This window comes from Saccopteryx leptura, chromosome 9 (genome assembly GCF_036850995.1).
Source record: "Saccopteryx leptura isolate mSacLep1 chromosome 9, mSacLep1_pri_phased_curated, whole genome shotgun sequence".
In the NCBI taxonomy this organism is placed as follows: Eukaryota; Metazoa; Chordata; class Mammalia; order Chiroptera; family Emballonuridae; genus Saccopteryx; species Saccopteryx leptura.
The window spans coordinates 50,300,459-50,314,839 of record NC_089511.1 but is presented as its reverse complement, the minus strand read 5'-3'; the positions used below and the strand labels follow the sequence as shown (position 1 = coordinate 50,314,839).

Here is a 14,381-nt window from a genome sequence, read left to right as displayed (position 1 = left end):
AATTGATATATAAAAGTCCATTGCCTTTCTATATGCCAACAATGAAACATCAGAAAACGAGCTAAAAAAAAAAATCCCCTTCATGGTTGCAACAACAAAAAATAAAATACCTAGGAATAAACATATCAAAGAATGTAAAGGACCTATATAATGAAAACTACAAAGCATTGTTAAGGGAAATAGAAGAAGATATAAATGAAATGGAAAAATATTCCTCTTTCTTGGATAGGAAGAATAAATATAGTCAAAATGCAATTCCCATCAAAATTCCAATGTCATTTTTTAAAGAAATGGAACAAAAAATTATCAAGTTTATATCGAACTATAAAAAAACCCAAATAGCCAGAGCAATCCTAGGGAAAAAGAACAAAGCTGGGAGCATTAAAATACCTGACTTCAAATTATATTATAGAGTTACGATAAGCAAAACAGCATGATATTGGCAGAAAAATAGACCAATGGAACAGAATAGAAAGCCCAGAAATAAAACCACATGTATATAGTCAAATAACTTTTGATAAAGGGGCCAATAACACACAATGGAGAAAAGAAAGCCTCTTAAATAAATGTTGCTGGGAAAACTAGAAAGCCACGTGCAAAAGAATGAAACTTGATTAGTTTGTCCCCTTGTACTAAAATTAATTCAAAATGGATCAAAGACCTAAATATAAGACCTGAAACAATAAATTGCATAGAAGAAAACATAGGTACTAAACTCGTGGACTTTGGTTACAAAGAGCACTTTATGAATTTGACTCCAAAGGCAAGGGAAGTGAAGGCAAAGATTAATGCATGGGACTACATCAGACTAAGAAGCTTTTGCACAGCAAAAGCTGACAACAAAACAAACAGACAGCTATCTAAATGGGAGATGATATTTTCAAACAACAGCACAGATAAGGGCCTAATATCCAAAATATACAAAGAATTCATAAAACTCAACAACAAACAATCCAATAAAAAAATGGGCAGAAGACATGAACAGACACTTCTTGCAGGAAGAAATACAAATGGCCAACAGATATATGAAAAGATGCTCATCTTCATTAGCTATTAGAAAAATGCAAATCAAAACTACAAGGAGATACAACCTCACACCTGTTAGATTAGCAATTATCAACAAGACAAGTAATAACAAGTGTTTGAGAGGCTGTGGAGAAAAAGGAACCCTCATCCACTGTTGGTGGGAATGTAAAGTAGTGCAACCATTATGTAAGATAGTATGGTGGTTCCTCAAAAAATTAAAAATAGAACTACCATATGACCCAGCTACCCATCTACTGGGTATATACTCCCCAAACTCAAAAACACTGGTACTTAAGACACATGCAGCCCCATGTTCATTGCAGCATTGTTCACAGTGGCCAAGACATGGAAACAACAAGAAGCCCTTCAGTGGATGAGTGGATAAAGAAGATGTAGTATATATGTCCTATGGAATACTACTCAGCCTTAAGAAATGATGACATCGGATCATTTACAACAACATGGATGGACCTTGATAACATTAGACTGAGTGAAATAAGTAAATCAGAAAAAACTAAGAACTATATAATTCCATACATAGGTGGGACATAAAAATTAGACTCAGGGTCATGAACAAGAGTGTGGTCGTAACCGGGGGTGGAGAGGGGAAGGGGGGTGAGGGGAGAGGAGGGGCACAAAGAAAACCAGATAGAATGTGACGGAAGACTATATGACTTTGGGTGATGGGTATGCAACATAATCAAATGTCAAAATAACCTGAAGATGTTTTCTCTGAACCTATGTACCTTGATTGATTAATGTCACCCCATTAAAATTAATTTTAAAAAAATCTTGAGAAACGAACTTTGGACTCACGGAAGATGAGTCTACAATCAAGTATGAATATTGGTCGACTTATGACCTATGCAACTTATGACCATTTGATTTTACAACCACAATCGCTAGCCACGACTGCTCCACATCTGGCAGCGCAAGCGTTGCCCAGCTGGGCATACAACAGTGCGGACCAGCTTCCAGCAGCACTACCATCTTCGCGTGCACCATTTCAACTGTTATCACAGACTCGGTACAGCAATTTGTGTCTTGTGTCTTGGATATTTTTCATCAAACCCCTCCCAAGATGTCTATCAAGAGGTAATTGTCTTTACAAATATTAAAACAGTTGTACTGGTAATGCAGTGTTTTACTTAAACCTGACGAATGTAAAAATAAGAAACAAAATGGCCTAGACATGATAAAAATGGCATAAAATGAACAAAGAAAATTATGATATATAACAATAATGAAAGAAAATTATGATAAAATATGACTTAAAGATTTTTATAACATCAATTCACAGTACTGTACATATAGCCTACTCAACTTATAACCAAATTGTGTTACGACCACTCTGTTGGAAGCAATTGTGGTCGTAAGTCGGGCACTAGCTGTATCACAGAAGAAACCACACTGAGACTGGTAGGAAGGGCAGAGATACAGAAAGGGCTGTCCTGCTCCCAGAGTAAGCAGTTGCTGAGGGTCTGAAGGAACCCTCACTGTGGGGAGGGTCACTCTGAGAGGTGTGGGTGCTCATCCCCAGGCCAGGATCCCCAGCCTAGAGCACCAGAGCCTAGAACAGGCACCCAGACATCATATGGCAGTGAAAAGAGCAGGGTATCTGTCTGCGAGAAAGAGATTCAGCTTCAGAGATGCAGGCTCCATCTTAAAGGGCCCGCACAGAAAATCTTGTTTACAGCCACTTACCTGGGGCTCTGGTGGAGGGAGAGCTGAGAGGACTGGAGTACATGAGGAAAGTATAAAGTTGGAGACTCAGGGAGAGACACTGTGGGAGATAGCCACTGGAACCCCTGTGCTGAGTCATTCTCCAATACTGCAGTGCCAACTTTCTTGGTCAGAGCATCCTCTCTGTGAGGCACCAGCCCGGGGAAAAGCAACTCCTTTGCCCTTGGGAGTCTCTCCTACCTCAGACATGGTCATTCTGAAAGGCCAGGAAGCAGGGGACGCATCAGTGACTCAGCTTTCTGGTTTTCAGACCAGAGCTTTCCCCACACGCTCATTCTAGATTCTAAGACTGGTGCTTCCAACTCACAGGAGACACAGTAGAAACTGTCCAGAAAGCAAGCAGACCACACCTCTGGGTCTCAGAGGCCACACACACTGGAGTCCTGGGGCTACACCCTACTGAGGTCTGTGAAAAAAGTCTGAACAGACTGACACCTGGGGCCAAGATACAGAGCCACACTCACCACCCTTCCTAATCCCTGAATTGCTGCAGGTGCTCGACTGTAGCAGAGGATTTTTTCAGCAGCTGAGCCCAAAAAGCAACCAGCAGATAGAGGCTGCAGGAGGCAGAACTCAGGGAAACTGGGCCTTTAAAGTGGACCTTCCCCCAGGCCCAGTGTGGGTAAAAGCCAGCCTAGGAGTGCAGCTTGGTACACCTGGGCCCAGTAGGGCACCCAAAAAATCTGGATTGCTTGTAGTTCCAAGTGGGGTGCTCAGGGCCTGTCACAGGCAGTGTCTCCCACTGGTCTGTGCCAGATTCCTGCCAGGGAGGCCCAGGGCTGGCACATCTAGGAGCTAACTGCAGAAAGCATCGGTTTAGGACCTAACAACCCTTGCTAGAGTGGTATCCAAAGGAAAGGTTCCTCACACCTGACCCAGCTGAAAAAAGTTCCACTCTCTGTGATCAGCACCAGCTCATTTGCATTGGTTAGGGTGGAGCTTCCTAGTCAGCCGGCCTGGATGCTGCATATCCTGACCGGCTAGGCTAGATTCCACAGGGGGAAAGGAGAGGGGCTTGGAGCATGGACATTTAATATGTGAGTCCCTGTGAGTCTATTGTTGGATCTGGCCGAGGGGCTTAGCCACCTGGGGTGGGGGGGAGGCAGAGTCATCCCCAGGAGAGAACTCTCACAGTCATCCTCCCTGAGACCAGGGTCTCACCAGCTGAAAGAACTTCTGCAGAGGGGACTGTCAGCCACACTCAGTCTGAACTTGCTGCTCACTTTGTTGGGGAGAAATAAAATTTGAGTATCCAGCATTGGCTAAGGGTTTAAGCTCTGGAGTAGGGATTACATTCCCCATACTGAGCTCCTGACCAAGAGACCCTGATGTAGGGGGTCTCACTAACTTTGCATTCACAACCTCAGCTACCCTAACCCACCAAGTATGCAACCTGTAGAGGGGTTGGTTGGGTGAGGCCAGATTGAGCCCACACTATAATCTTTCCATAGAAGACTTTGAGGGAAGACCAGGCAGCTGCAAGAGGAGAAGGAGCACCTAAAAAGTGGGGACAAATCTTACAGAGCTTGGGTCTTTTATAGAGCAGCTGTCATCTCTAAGCAGGAGGAAGCTGACTCTTATACAAAGGATGGCCCCTCCCACACTATCGAGGCACAGAATATGCAGACACAAACAGCAAAAAGTGAAGTATCTGCAGACAAGTAGCCCATAGCAAGTTACAAACAATAACTGACGCCAACCCAACAAGACCCAGAAACAACACAACTGGTAGTGGGTGGCAGACAGCACCAACCCTAGACTCAGTTACCTACAAAGAAGCACACCCAAAGGTGGAGTCTAGCAGGCACCAGATACTGTGGAGAATAAATACACCCAAAAGGACAGACATTGCACACTGTGTAATACACATAATCAAGGTTGACCTTTGAGCCAGATAGCCTAAAGGGATAACCGAACCCATGAAAGGACCAACTGCATTCAATATTCACATACAACAAGAGGGAAAATAGTACCTTTAAGAAGTATTCCTAGAACAAGGAAAACAGGTAGCCTGGAGGTCAGTACCACTGAGCCTATCTTCTTCATAAAGATACCACAAAAATATCAAAGTCAGACAGTGCTACCTAATACACAGACAAAATGGGCAGACAGAGAAATGTGATCCAAAAAATCAATAAGAGAAATCCCCAGAACTGGAACTGAATGAGATGGAAGTAACCAAATTACCAGATTCAAAGTTAAAAGTAATGATTTTTAGGATGCTTATGGATCTCAGAGGAACAATAAATAGACATAATGAGCACCTAAATAAAGAGATAGTAAGCATCAAAAAGGATACTGAAATAAAAAAAAAGAACCAGTCATAAATGACAAATACAATATCAAAAATGAAGACTGCACTAGAAGAAATCAACAGCAGGCTTGATGAAGCAGAGGATCAAATGAGCTATTTAGAGGATAAGATAAACAAAGAAATGGAAGCAGAGCAGCAAAAAGAGAAGAGGCTCAAAAAGACTGAAGAAAATCTAAGAGAGCTCTGTAATAACATGAAGAGAAACAATATTCATACCATAGAGGCACCTGAGGGAGAAGAGAATGAACAAGGGATAAAGAACCTGTTTGAAAAAATTATAGCTGAAAACTTTCCTAAATTGATAAAGGAAAAAGTCACACAATTTCAAGAAGCACAGAGAGTCACATTAAAAAGGAATTCAAGGAGGCATACACCAAGTCACATCATAATTAAAGTGCCAAAGTTAAGAGACAAAGAATACTAAAAGCCACAAGAAAAAAGTAGTTAATTACCTTACAGAGGATCCCCCATAAGGATGACATTTGACTTCTCAACAGAAACACTTGAGGCCAGAAAGTATTGGCAAGAAATATTCAAAGTGATGTAAAACAAGAACCTACAACCAAGATTTCTTTATGCAGCAAGGCTATCATTTAAAATTGAAGGGAAATAGAAAGCTTCCCAGACCCCACCCCCCCAAAAAAAAACCCTCAAGGAATTTATTACAACCAAACCAGTACTGCAAGAAATATTAAAGGGCCCACTATAAAAAGAGCAAAGGGGGGGGGGAATCTAGAAAAAGAGGATTGTAGATTTAAAGAAAAAAAAGTCAATAAATAAATACATACCAATAATAAACTTACATGTAAATGAATCAAATGCAATCGAAACACAAAGAGTAGCTGCATAGATAAGAAAACAGGACCCGTACAGGTCCACAAGAGACCCACCTCAGAACAAAAGATACACATAGACTGAAAATGAAGGGATGGAAAAGAGTATTTCATGAAAATGGAAATGAAAAAAAGCTGGAGTAGCAATACTTATATCTGACAAAATAGACTTTAAAACAATGGCTATAGTGAGGGATAAAGAAGGTCACTATATAATGATAAAGTGAGCAATCCAAAAGGAGGATATAACCATTGTAAATATTTATGCACCTAATATAGGAGCACCTAAATATATAAAGCAAAGTTTGATGAACATAAAGGGCAAGATCAACAGCAATACTATAATAGTAGGGAATTTTAACACCCTACTAACATCAATGGATAGATCCTTCAGACAGAAAATTAACAAAGAAACAACCACCTTAAATGACACAACGGATCAACTGGATTTAATAGATATGTTCAGAACATTTCACCCCAAAGCAGCAAAATATACATTATTTTCAAGTGCAGATGGTACATTCTCTAGGATAGACCACATGTTAGGACACAAAACAAGTCTCAATAAATTTAAGAAGATTGAAATCATATCAAGCATCTTCTCTGACCACAATGGCATGAAACTAGAAATCAACTATAATAGAAAAACTGGAAAATATTTAAACACTTGGAGGCTAAATAGTATGCTATTAAATGACGAATGGGTTAATGAGACTAAGGAAGAAATAAAAAATTTTCTTGAAAAAAATAAATACAAACATACAACAACTCAGAATTTATGGGACATAGCAAAAGCAGTCTTGAGAAGGAAGTACTTAGCATTACAGGCATACCTTAAGAAGCCAGGAGAAGCTCAAATAAACAACCCTGCATCTAAAAGAACTAGAAAAGAAACAACAAATCAAGTCCAAAGGAAGTAGAAGAAAGGAAATAATAAATATCAGAGCAGAAATAAATAACATAAAGGCTAAAAAACAATACAAAAGATCAAAGAAACCAAGTGTTGGTTCTTCGAAAAGGTAAATTAGATTGATGAACCTTTAACCAGACTCATGAAGAAAAAGAGATGACTCAAATAAGTGAAATTAGAAATGGAAATGGAGAAGTAACAACTGAAGATGCAGAAATACAAAGGATTGTAAGAAAATACTATGAAGAACTGTATGCCCAAGAATGGGACAACCTAGATGAAATGGATAAATTCCTTGAAAAATATAATCATTCAAAAATCAATCTGGAAGAATCAGAAAACCTAAACAGACCAATTACAACAAATGAGATTGAAACAGTTATCAAAAAAAACCCCAATAAACAAAAGTCTTGGATGGCATCACAGGCAAATTCTACCAAATTTTCAAAGAACTAGCTCCTATCCTTCTCAAGCTGTTTCAAAAAATTCAAGAGGAGGGAGGACTTCCAAGCTCCTTTTATGAGGCAAGCATAATCCTCATTCCAAAACCAGGTACCTACACTACAAAGAAAAAAACTATAGGCCAATATCCCTGATGAACAAAGATACTAAAATTTTCAACAAAATATTAGCAAACCGGATCCAGCAATACATTAAAAAAGTTACACATCATGATCAAGTGGAATTTATTCTGGAGAGGCGAGGCTAGTACAATATTTGCAAATCAATCAATGTGACTCAGCACATTAAAAAAAAAAGGAAGGATAAAAATCACATGATTGTATCAATAGACACAGAAAAAGCATTTGATAAAATCCAGCACCCATTTATGATCAAAACTCTCAGCAAAGTGGGAATACAGGGAACACACCTCAACATAATAAAGGCCCTATATGACAAACTGACAGCCAACGTCATATTCAATGGGTAAAAATTAAAAGCAATCCCCTTAAGATCAGGAACAAGGCAGGGTGCCTACTTTCACCACTCTTATTCAACATAGTTCTGGAAGTCTTTGGCACAGCAATCAGACAAGAAGAAGAAATAAAAGGCATTCAAACTAGAAAAGAAGTAAAACTATCATTATTTGCTGATGACATGATACTGTACATAGAAAACTCTAAAGTCTCAGTCAAAAAACTACTAGACCCAATAAATGAATTCAGCAAGGTGGCAGGATATAAAATCAATATTCAGAAATCAGTGGCATTTTTATACACCAACAATAAACTGTTTGAAAAAGAAATTAAGAAAACAGTCCCCTTCATTATTTTTTTTGTATATTTCTGAAGTTAGAAGTGGGGAGACAGTCAAACAGACTCCCTCATGCGCCTGACTAGGATCCACCTGGCATGCTCACCAGGGGGCAATGCTCTGCCCATCTGGGGTGTTGCTCCATTGCAGCCAGGGCCATTCTAATACCTGAGGTGGAGACCATAGAGCCGTCCTCAGCACCAGGGCCAACTTTTGCTCCAGTGGAGTCTTGGCTGTGAGAGGGAAATACAGAGTTAGAGAGAAAGGAGAGGTGGAAGGGTGGAGAAGCAGATGGGCACTTCTCCTATGTGCCCTGGCTGGGAATCAAACCCGGGGCTTCCACACGCCAGGCCGATGCTCTACCACTGAGCCAACCAGCCAGGGCCCAATTCCCTTCATTATTGCAACAAAAAAAATAATAAAGTACCGGCCCTGGCCAGTTGGCTCAGTGGTAGAGCGTTGGCCTGGCGTGTAGAGGTCTCGGGTTCGATTCCTGGCCAGGGCACACAGGAGAAGCGCCCATCTGCTTCTCCACCCCTCCCCCTCTCCTTCCTCTCTGTCTCTCTCTTCCCCTCCCGCAGCCGAGGCTCCATTGGAGCAAGGATGGCCCGGGCGCTGGGATTGGCTCCTTGGCCTTTGCCCCAGGTGCTGGAGTGGCTCTGGTCGTGACAGAGTGACGCCCCAGAGGGGCAGAGCATCGCCCCCTGGTGGGCGTGCCGGGTGGATCCCGGTCGGGCGCATGCGGGAGTCTGTCCGACTGTCCCCGTTTCTAGCTTCAGAAAAATACAAAAAAAATAAAAAAAATAAAGTACCTAGGAGTAAATTTAACCAAAGAGGTATAAGACTTGTACTCATAAAATTATAAGACATTTTAAAAAGAAATCAAGGAAGATACAAACAAGTGGAACCATATACCGTGTTCACAGATAGGAAAAATAAACATTATTGAAACGTCTATATTACCCAAAGCAATCTATAGATTCAATGCCATTCATATTCAACTACTAATGGTATACTTCAAAGACATAAAACAAATATTCCAAAAATTTATATGGAACCAAAAAAGAACACGAATAGCTTCAGCAAACTTGAAAATGAAGAACAAAATGGGAGGTATCACACTGCCTGATATCAAGTTATACTACAAGGCCATAGTAATCAAAACAGGTTGGTACTGGCATAAGAACAGGCATACAGATCAATGGAACAGAACAGAGAACCCAGAAATAAACCCATGGCTTTATAGTCAAATGATATTTGACAAAGGAGATAAGATCATACAGTGGAGTAAAGACAGTCTCTTTAATAAATAGTGTTGAGAAAATTGGACAGGTAAATGCAAAATAATGAAACTAGACCACCAACTTACACAAATGACAAAAATAAACTCAAAATGGATAAAAGACTTAAATGTAAGTCATGAAATCATAAATATCTTAGAAGAAAACATAGGCAGTAAACTCTCCAATATCACTCGTAGCAACATTTTTGCTGATTTATCTCCATAGAAATATAGGACAAAGTAAACAAATGGGACTATATCAAATTAAAAAGCTTTTTCAGAGCAAAAGACACTGAACAAAATAAAAAGATAACCCACACAATGTGAGAACACATTTGCCAATACGTCTGATAAGGGGTTAATAACCAAAATTTATAAAGCAATTCTAAAACTCAACACCAAAAAGATAAACATTTCAATTAAAAAATGGACAAAGGACCTGAATAGACATTTCTCGAAAAAGGACATACAGATGGCCAATAGGTATATGAAAAAATATTCAATGTCACTAATCATCAAAGAAATGTAAATTAAAACCACAAAGAGATACCATCTCACACCTGTCAGAATGGTGCTCATTAACAAATCAACACACAGTAAGTGCTGGAGAGGGTGTGGAGAAAAGGAAACCCTCCTGCATTGCTGGTGAGAATGCAAACTTGTGCAGCCACTGTGGAAAAGTGTATGGAGATTCCTCAAAAAATTAAAAATGAAACTTCCTTTTGACCCAGCTATTCCACTTTTAGAAATATATCCTAAGAATACCAAATCACTGATTTAAAAGAAGATATGCACCCCCATGTTTATTGCAGCATTATTTACAATAGCCAAGACCTGGAAAAAGTCTAAATGTCCGTCAGTGGACAAGTGGATAAAAAAGCAGCGGTACATATACACAATGGAATACTATGTGGCCATGAAAAGAAGGAAATCTTACCTTTTGCAATGGCATGGATGGACCTGGAGATTATTATGCTAAGTGATATAAGCCAGGCAGAGAAAGAGAAATATTATATGATCTCACTTATGTGTGGAATCTAATGAACAAAGTGAAATGAGGAACAAAATAGAGGCAGAGGCAGGGTTACAGGGAGCAGAGAGACAGCTGTCAGAGGGAAGAGGGATGAGGGGATGGGATCAGAGAAGGTGAAGGGATTTGTGAAATTATATACACATAACACCTAGATACAGATAATAGGACAGCAAATCCCAAAGGGAAGGGGGGAGGGAGTTAGGGAGAGGAGGCAAGGGGGAGTAATGCAGGACAAGAGGTTGGGGATGAGGGAGTTAGTTATATTGAGTGGGACACTTGAATTCATATTAACGCAATAAATTAAAATGAATAAAATATTTTTAAAAACACTTTATTCATTTTAGAGAAGAGAGAGAAAGAAGAGAAAGAGAGAGAAAAAGAGAGCAAGAAGGGGGGAGGAGCAGGAAGTATCAACTCCCATATGTGCCTTGACCAGGCAAGCCCAGGGATTTGAAATGGCAACCTCAACGTTCCATGTCAATGCTTTGTCCACTGTGCCACCACTGGTCAAGCAAGAATCTGTGTTTTAATGTTAGTTCAAGCCTTTCTGCTGACATCATAATTCACCACCTCATTTTAATTTAGAATGATAAGTTTTCAAATTTTTATGTTTGCTTCAAGTTACATACTAGTAACAACCACAGAGAGATTTATTCTTTGTAGGTTTCATCAAAAGAGGGTGGGGATATTTGTCACTGTGCCAAATACAGTACTGTGAAATACAAAGAAGTCAGTTCAGAATTATCCACCCATGGTAAATGATTCCAACAGAAACACATACACAATAATTACATTTTTAACCACAAAATAAAGAAAAAAGAACTTACGTAAACTCCCCAGGGACAGCAGTTATAGCCAACGACCCAAGAGTAATCATCTGAACATCAACAATATCTGGGTGCCAGGGATGAGGTTTTGTCAGCTAAGAGCCCAAAACATGAACAGTGTTAGAAATATTATTCTTTCTATGGTCAAGAGTCATGTGATGATCACAGAACTTTCTTTATTAAAGGAGTTTAAATGTTTCCAGCTGTTTTTTTGGTGTCTTATCCTACTGTCATAGATTTTATTTCTAATTCATAATTCAACATTAATTTTTCTATCCAAGTTATAATGTCGAATCTCAAATGCCAATGCCTTATTAACCTAGACTTATTTTCTCATCAATGAAGATGTTTGTGGGTTTGTCACTGTGAAATCTCAATGTGCAACAGATGCTACTAGAATTATATTAAGTCCAAGGATTCTACTAGAATATTATGGCGATCATCCTTAAACAAAATAAATAAATAAATAACCCCATCATTTGAAATAGCTTAACTTAATAATTTCTTTTTGTTCTTATAGATCTTTAAATTTTCAGTTACCAGGTTTTGCCTTAGTTTCCAAGTTTTCTCCAAGAGATCTATCCATTTCCATATTCAAATTATTGTAAAATATTTTCCTCTATTCCTTTCCTTTCCTTTTTTTTCTCTTCCTGAACAATTTTAATTAAATATTAGGGAGAAAAACTCTATTTAATTTTTTTTATATCAACAGTTTCTACTGTAAACACTGGCATCATATTTTGTCATTTAGAATGTGAAAATCCATGTTCCAAAGGAGTATTATAAGAATATTGTCTGTTTAATAACAATGCCTGAATTTTGAGAAAACTGAGACATGAACAAGTTCCTTTTTATATAAACTAAGATGTATTTCTCTGCAGAGAATTCTGTGTAAACTCCTGTCCAGGAGATAATGTAAGTAAATCTTAAATAAGATTAAAATTAGTCTTATTCTTCCTTTTCAAGTGTTCTAATTGTTTCAGTTATCATAAAATTGAAAGTTGAAATATTTAATAATCATACCCCTTAATTTTTAGTCATAGCATCCATACTTTTGATATTAAATATTTTGATGTGGCAATATCTGAATAAAACCACCCATGCCAATAGAGACCTTCCATTCATATTTAACAATTCATAAATTTTAAAAAGCAATATACTAATATCACCATGATAACAAAAATGTTTTACCTCTCCAGTGTGAACAAGCACTGGCTTTGGTTTATGACATTCTTTGATTTCATCGGATGGCCTGCCCAAGATCTGATCACGAAGAGTGTCCCAAAATGGATCCGATACCGTTGTTCCTATTAGAAATGTTTTAATTAATACAATTTCAACCCTCAGAAAAAATGTCATCATTTTGACAAATATTGTACAACAATGCTTTTAGGGGTTTCAGAGATTTTACTAAGTTTATTATTTAATGATTTCAAACAGTCTGAACAATAAAAGAAGCAAATTTCCTCTTCATTTTAAAATAGGAGCCACTATATAATTAGATCCTCAGTGTGGTTGATGGAATAGAAAAATATATGTTGCTCAACATCTTCAAAGTTTTGTTTCTATTGCTCTTTCTTTTCCACATTCCAAATAAAAATGATATGATATAATTAGCCATAGATTTTCCAAAAATGATACCGCCTACTTGAAGTACCAGTTGTTTGGCTTACAGTCTCTGAAAGAGCCTCTCTTGAATCCCATTTCATTATTTACACATACACAAGTACACAAACACACAATCAATAAAAAGCAAAAGCCTAGCCTAAAATCCATAATCTGGGAAAAATTATGTTAACTACAGAACTATATAACCTTAAAATCCATCCATTAGGAAAATATAATAAGTATAGACATATATGGACCTAATAAAAGGGCACTCAAAGTACATACACCAAACTGACAGAAATGAAAGGAGAGATAATCAACAATAACAGTTGGAATGTCAATAACCCACTGTCCATGTAGATGGAACAAGTAGTCAGAAGATCAACAGGGAAGTAGAGAACTTTAACAACACTAGAATTTAACTAGACCAGCAAATACTTACAGATCACTATCCAACAACAATATGATGTACATTCTTCACAAATGTATATGAAACATTATTCAGGACAGACCATATGCTGGCCATAAAACAAGGCTCAGTAAGTTTTAAAGCAGATAAATAATACAAAGCATGTTTTCTAACCACAATGTAATGAAATTGGAAATAAATAACAGAAGAAAATTTGGGAAACCTACAAATATGTATAAATTAAGCAACATAATCATAAATAGCTAATAATCGAGGAAGAAATAAAAATAAAATATAAAAATACTTTCAGATGAATGTAAATGAAGATGCAATATACCAAAACCTTATGGGATACAATGAAAGCAGTGCTCAAAGGGAAAATTGTAATTTGAAATGCACAAACTAAGAAAGAAGAGGAGAGTGACATCAGCAAGATGCCAGAGTAGAAAATGCAGGCTTTTGTCCCACAAAAAAGGAAATTAGCTATCCAGAGATGAAAATAGCCCTAGGAGGGCTCAAGAGTCCAATTATGAACCTATAGCAACACAGTGGAACAAAGATAAAAGGGTTGGTTTTTTATGTGGTTGAAGTTACATTTCAGCTTAAAATATAAGATGTTCTACTTGTAAGCCTCATGATAACCAAAAACCAAATAGCTATAGTAGATAAACAAAAGATAAAGAAATTAAATCATAACAACTATTAAAAATCACAATATAATAGTAAGAGAAGAAGAAAGGAACAAGGGGACTACAAAACAGCCAGAAAATAATAAGGCAGCATTATTAAGTTCTTATCTATAATTACTTTAAATAAAAATAAATTAAGTTCTCCATACAAAAGGTATAGAGTGATTGAATGTATAAAAAACTATACCCAACTATATGCTGCCTACAAGAGTCTCATTTCGGATGGATACAGCTGTAAGAGGGGAGGGGTGCTGGGAGACTAGATGACAAAAGGTGAAGGAATTAAGAAAATATTATATGTATATAAAAAACACATAGACACAGCCCTGGCCAGTTGGCTCAGTGGTAGAGTGTCGGCCTGGCGTGCCGGGGACCTGGGTTCGATTCCCGGCCAGGGCACATAGGAGAAGCGCCCATTTGCTTCTGCACCCCTCCCCCTCCTTCCTCTCTGTC

General features: G+C 38.2%; 1 protein-coding gene across 1 annotated transcript in view; it reads right to left on the bottom strand.

Annotated features, from left to right (window-relative positions):
• Window positions 1-14,381, bottom strand: part of ASAH2 (N-acylsphingosine amidohydrolase 2) — a 108,850-nt gene that overhangs the window by 45,253 nt on the left and 49,216 nt on the right. Inside the window, exons 12-13 of the mRNA XM_066349345.1 lie at window positions 12,414-12,529; window positions 11,223-11,317 (exon numbers count right to left, since the gene is read on the bottom strand). Of these exons, the coding sequence (XP_066205442.1) occupies window positions 11,223-11,317; window positions 12,414-12,529 (211 nt within the window). The remainder of the gene's footprint in view (window positions 1-11,222; window positions 11,318-12,413; window positions 12,530-14,381) is intronic.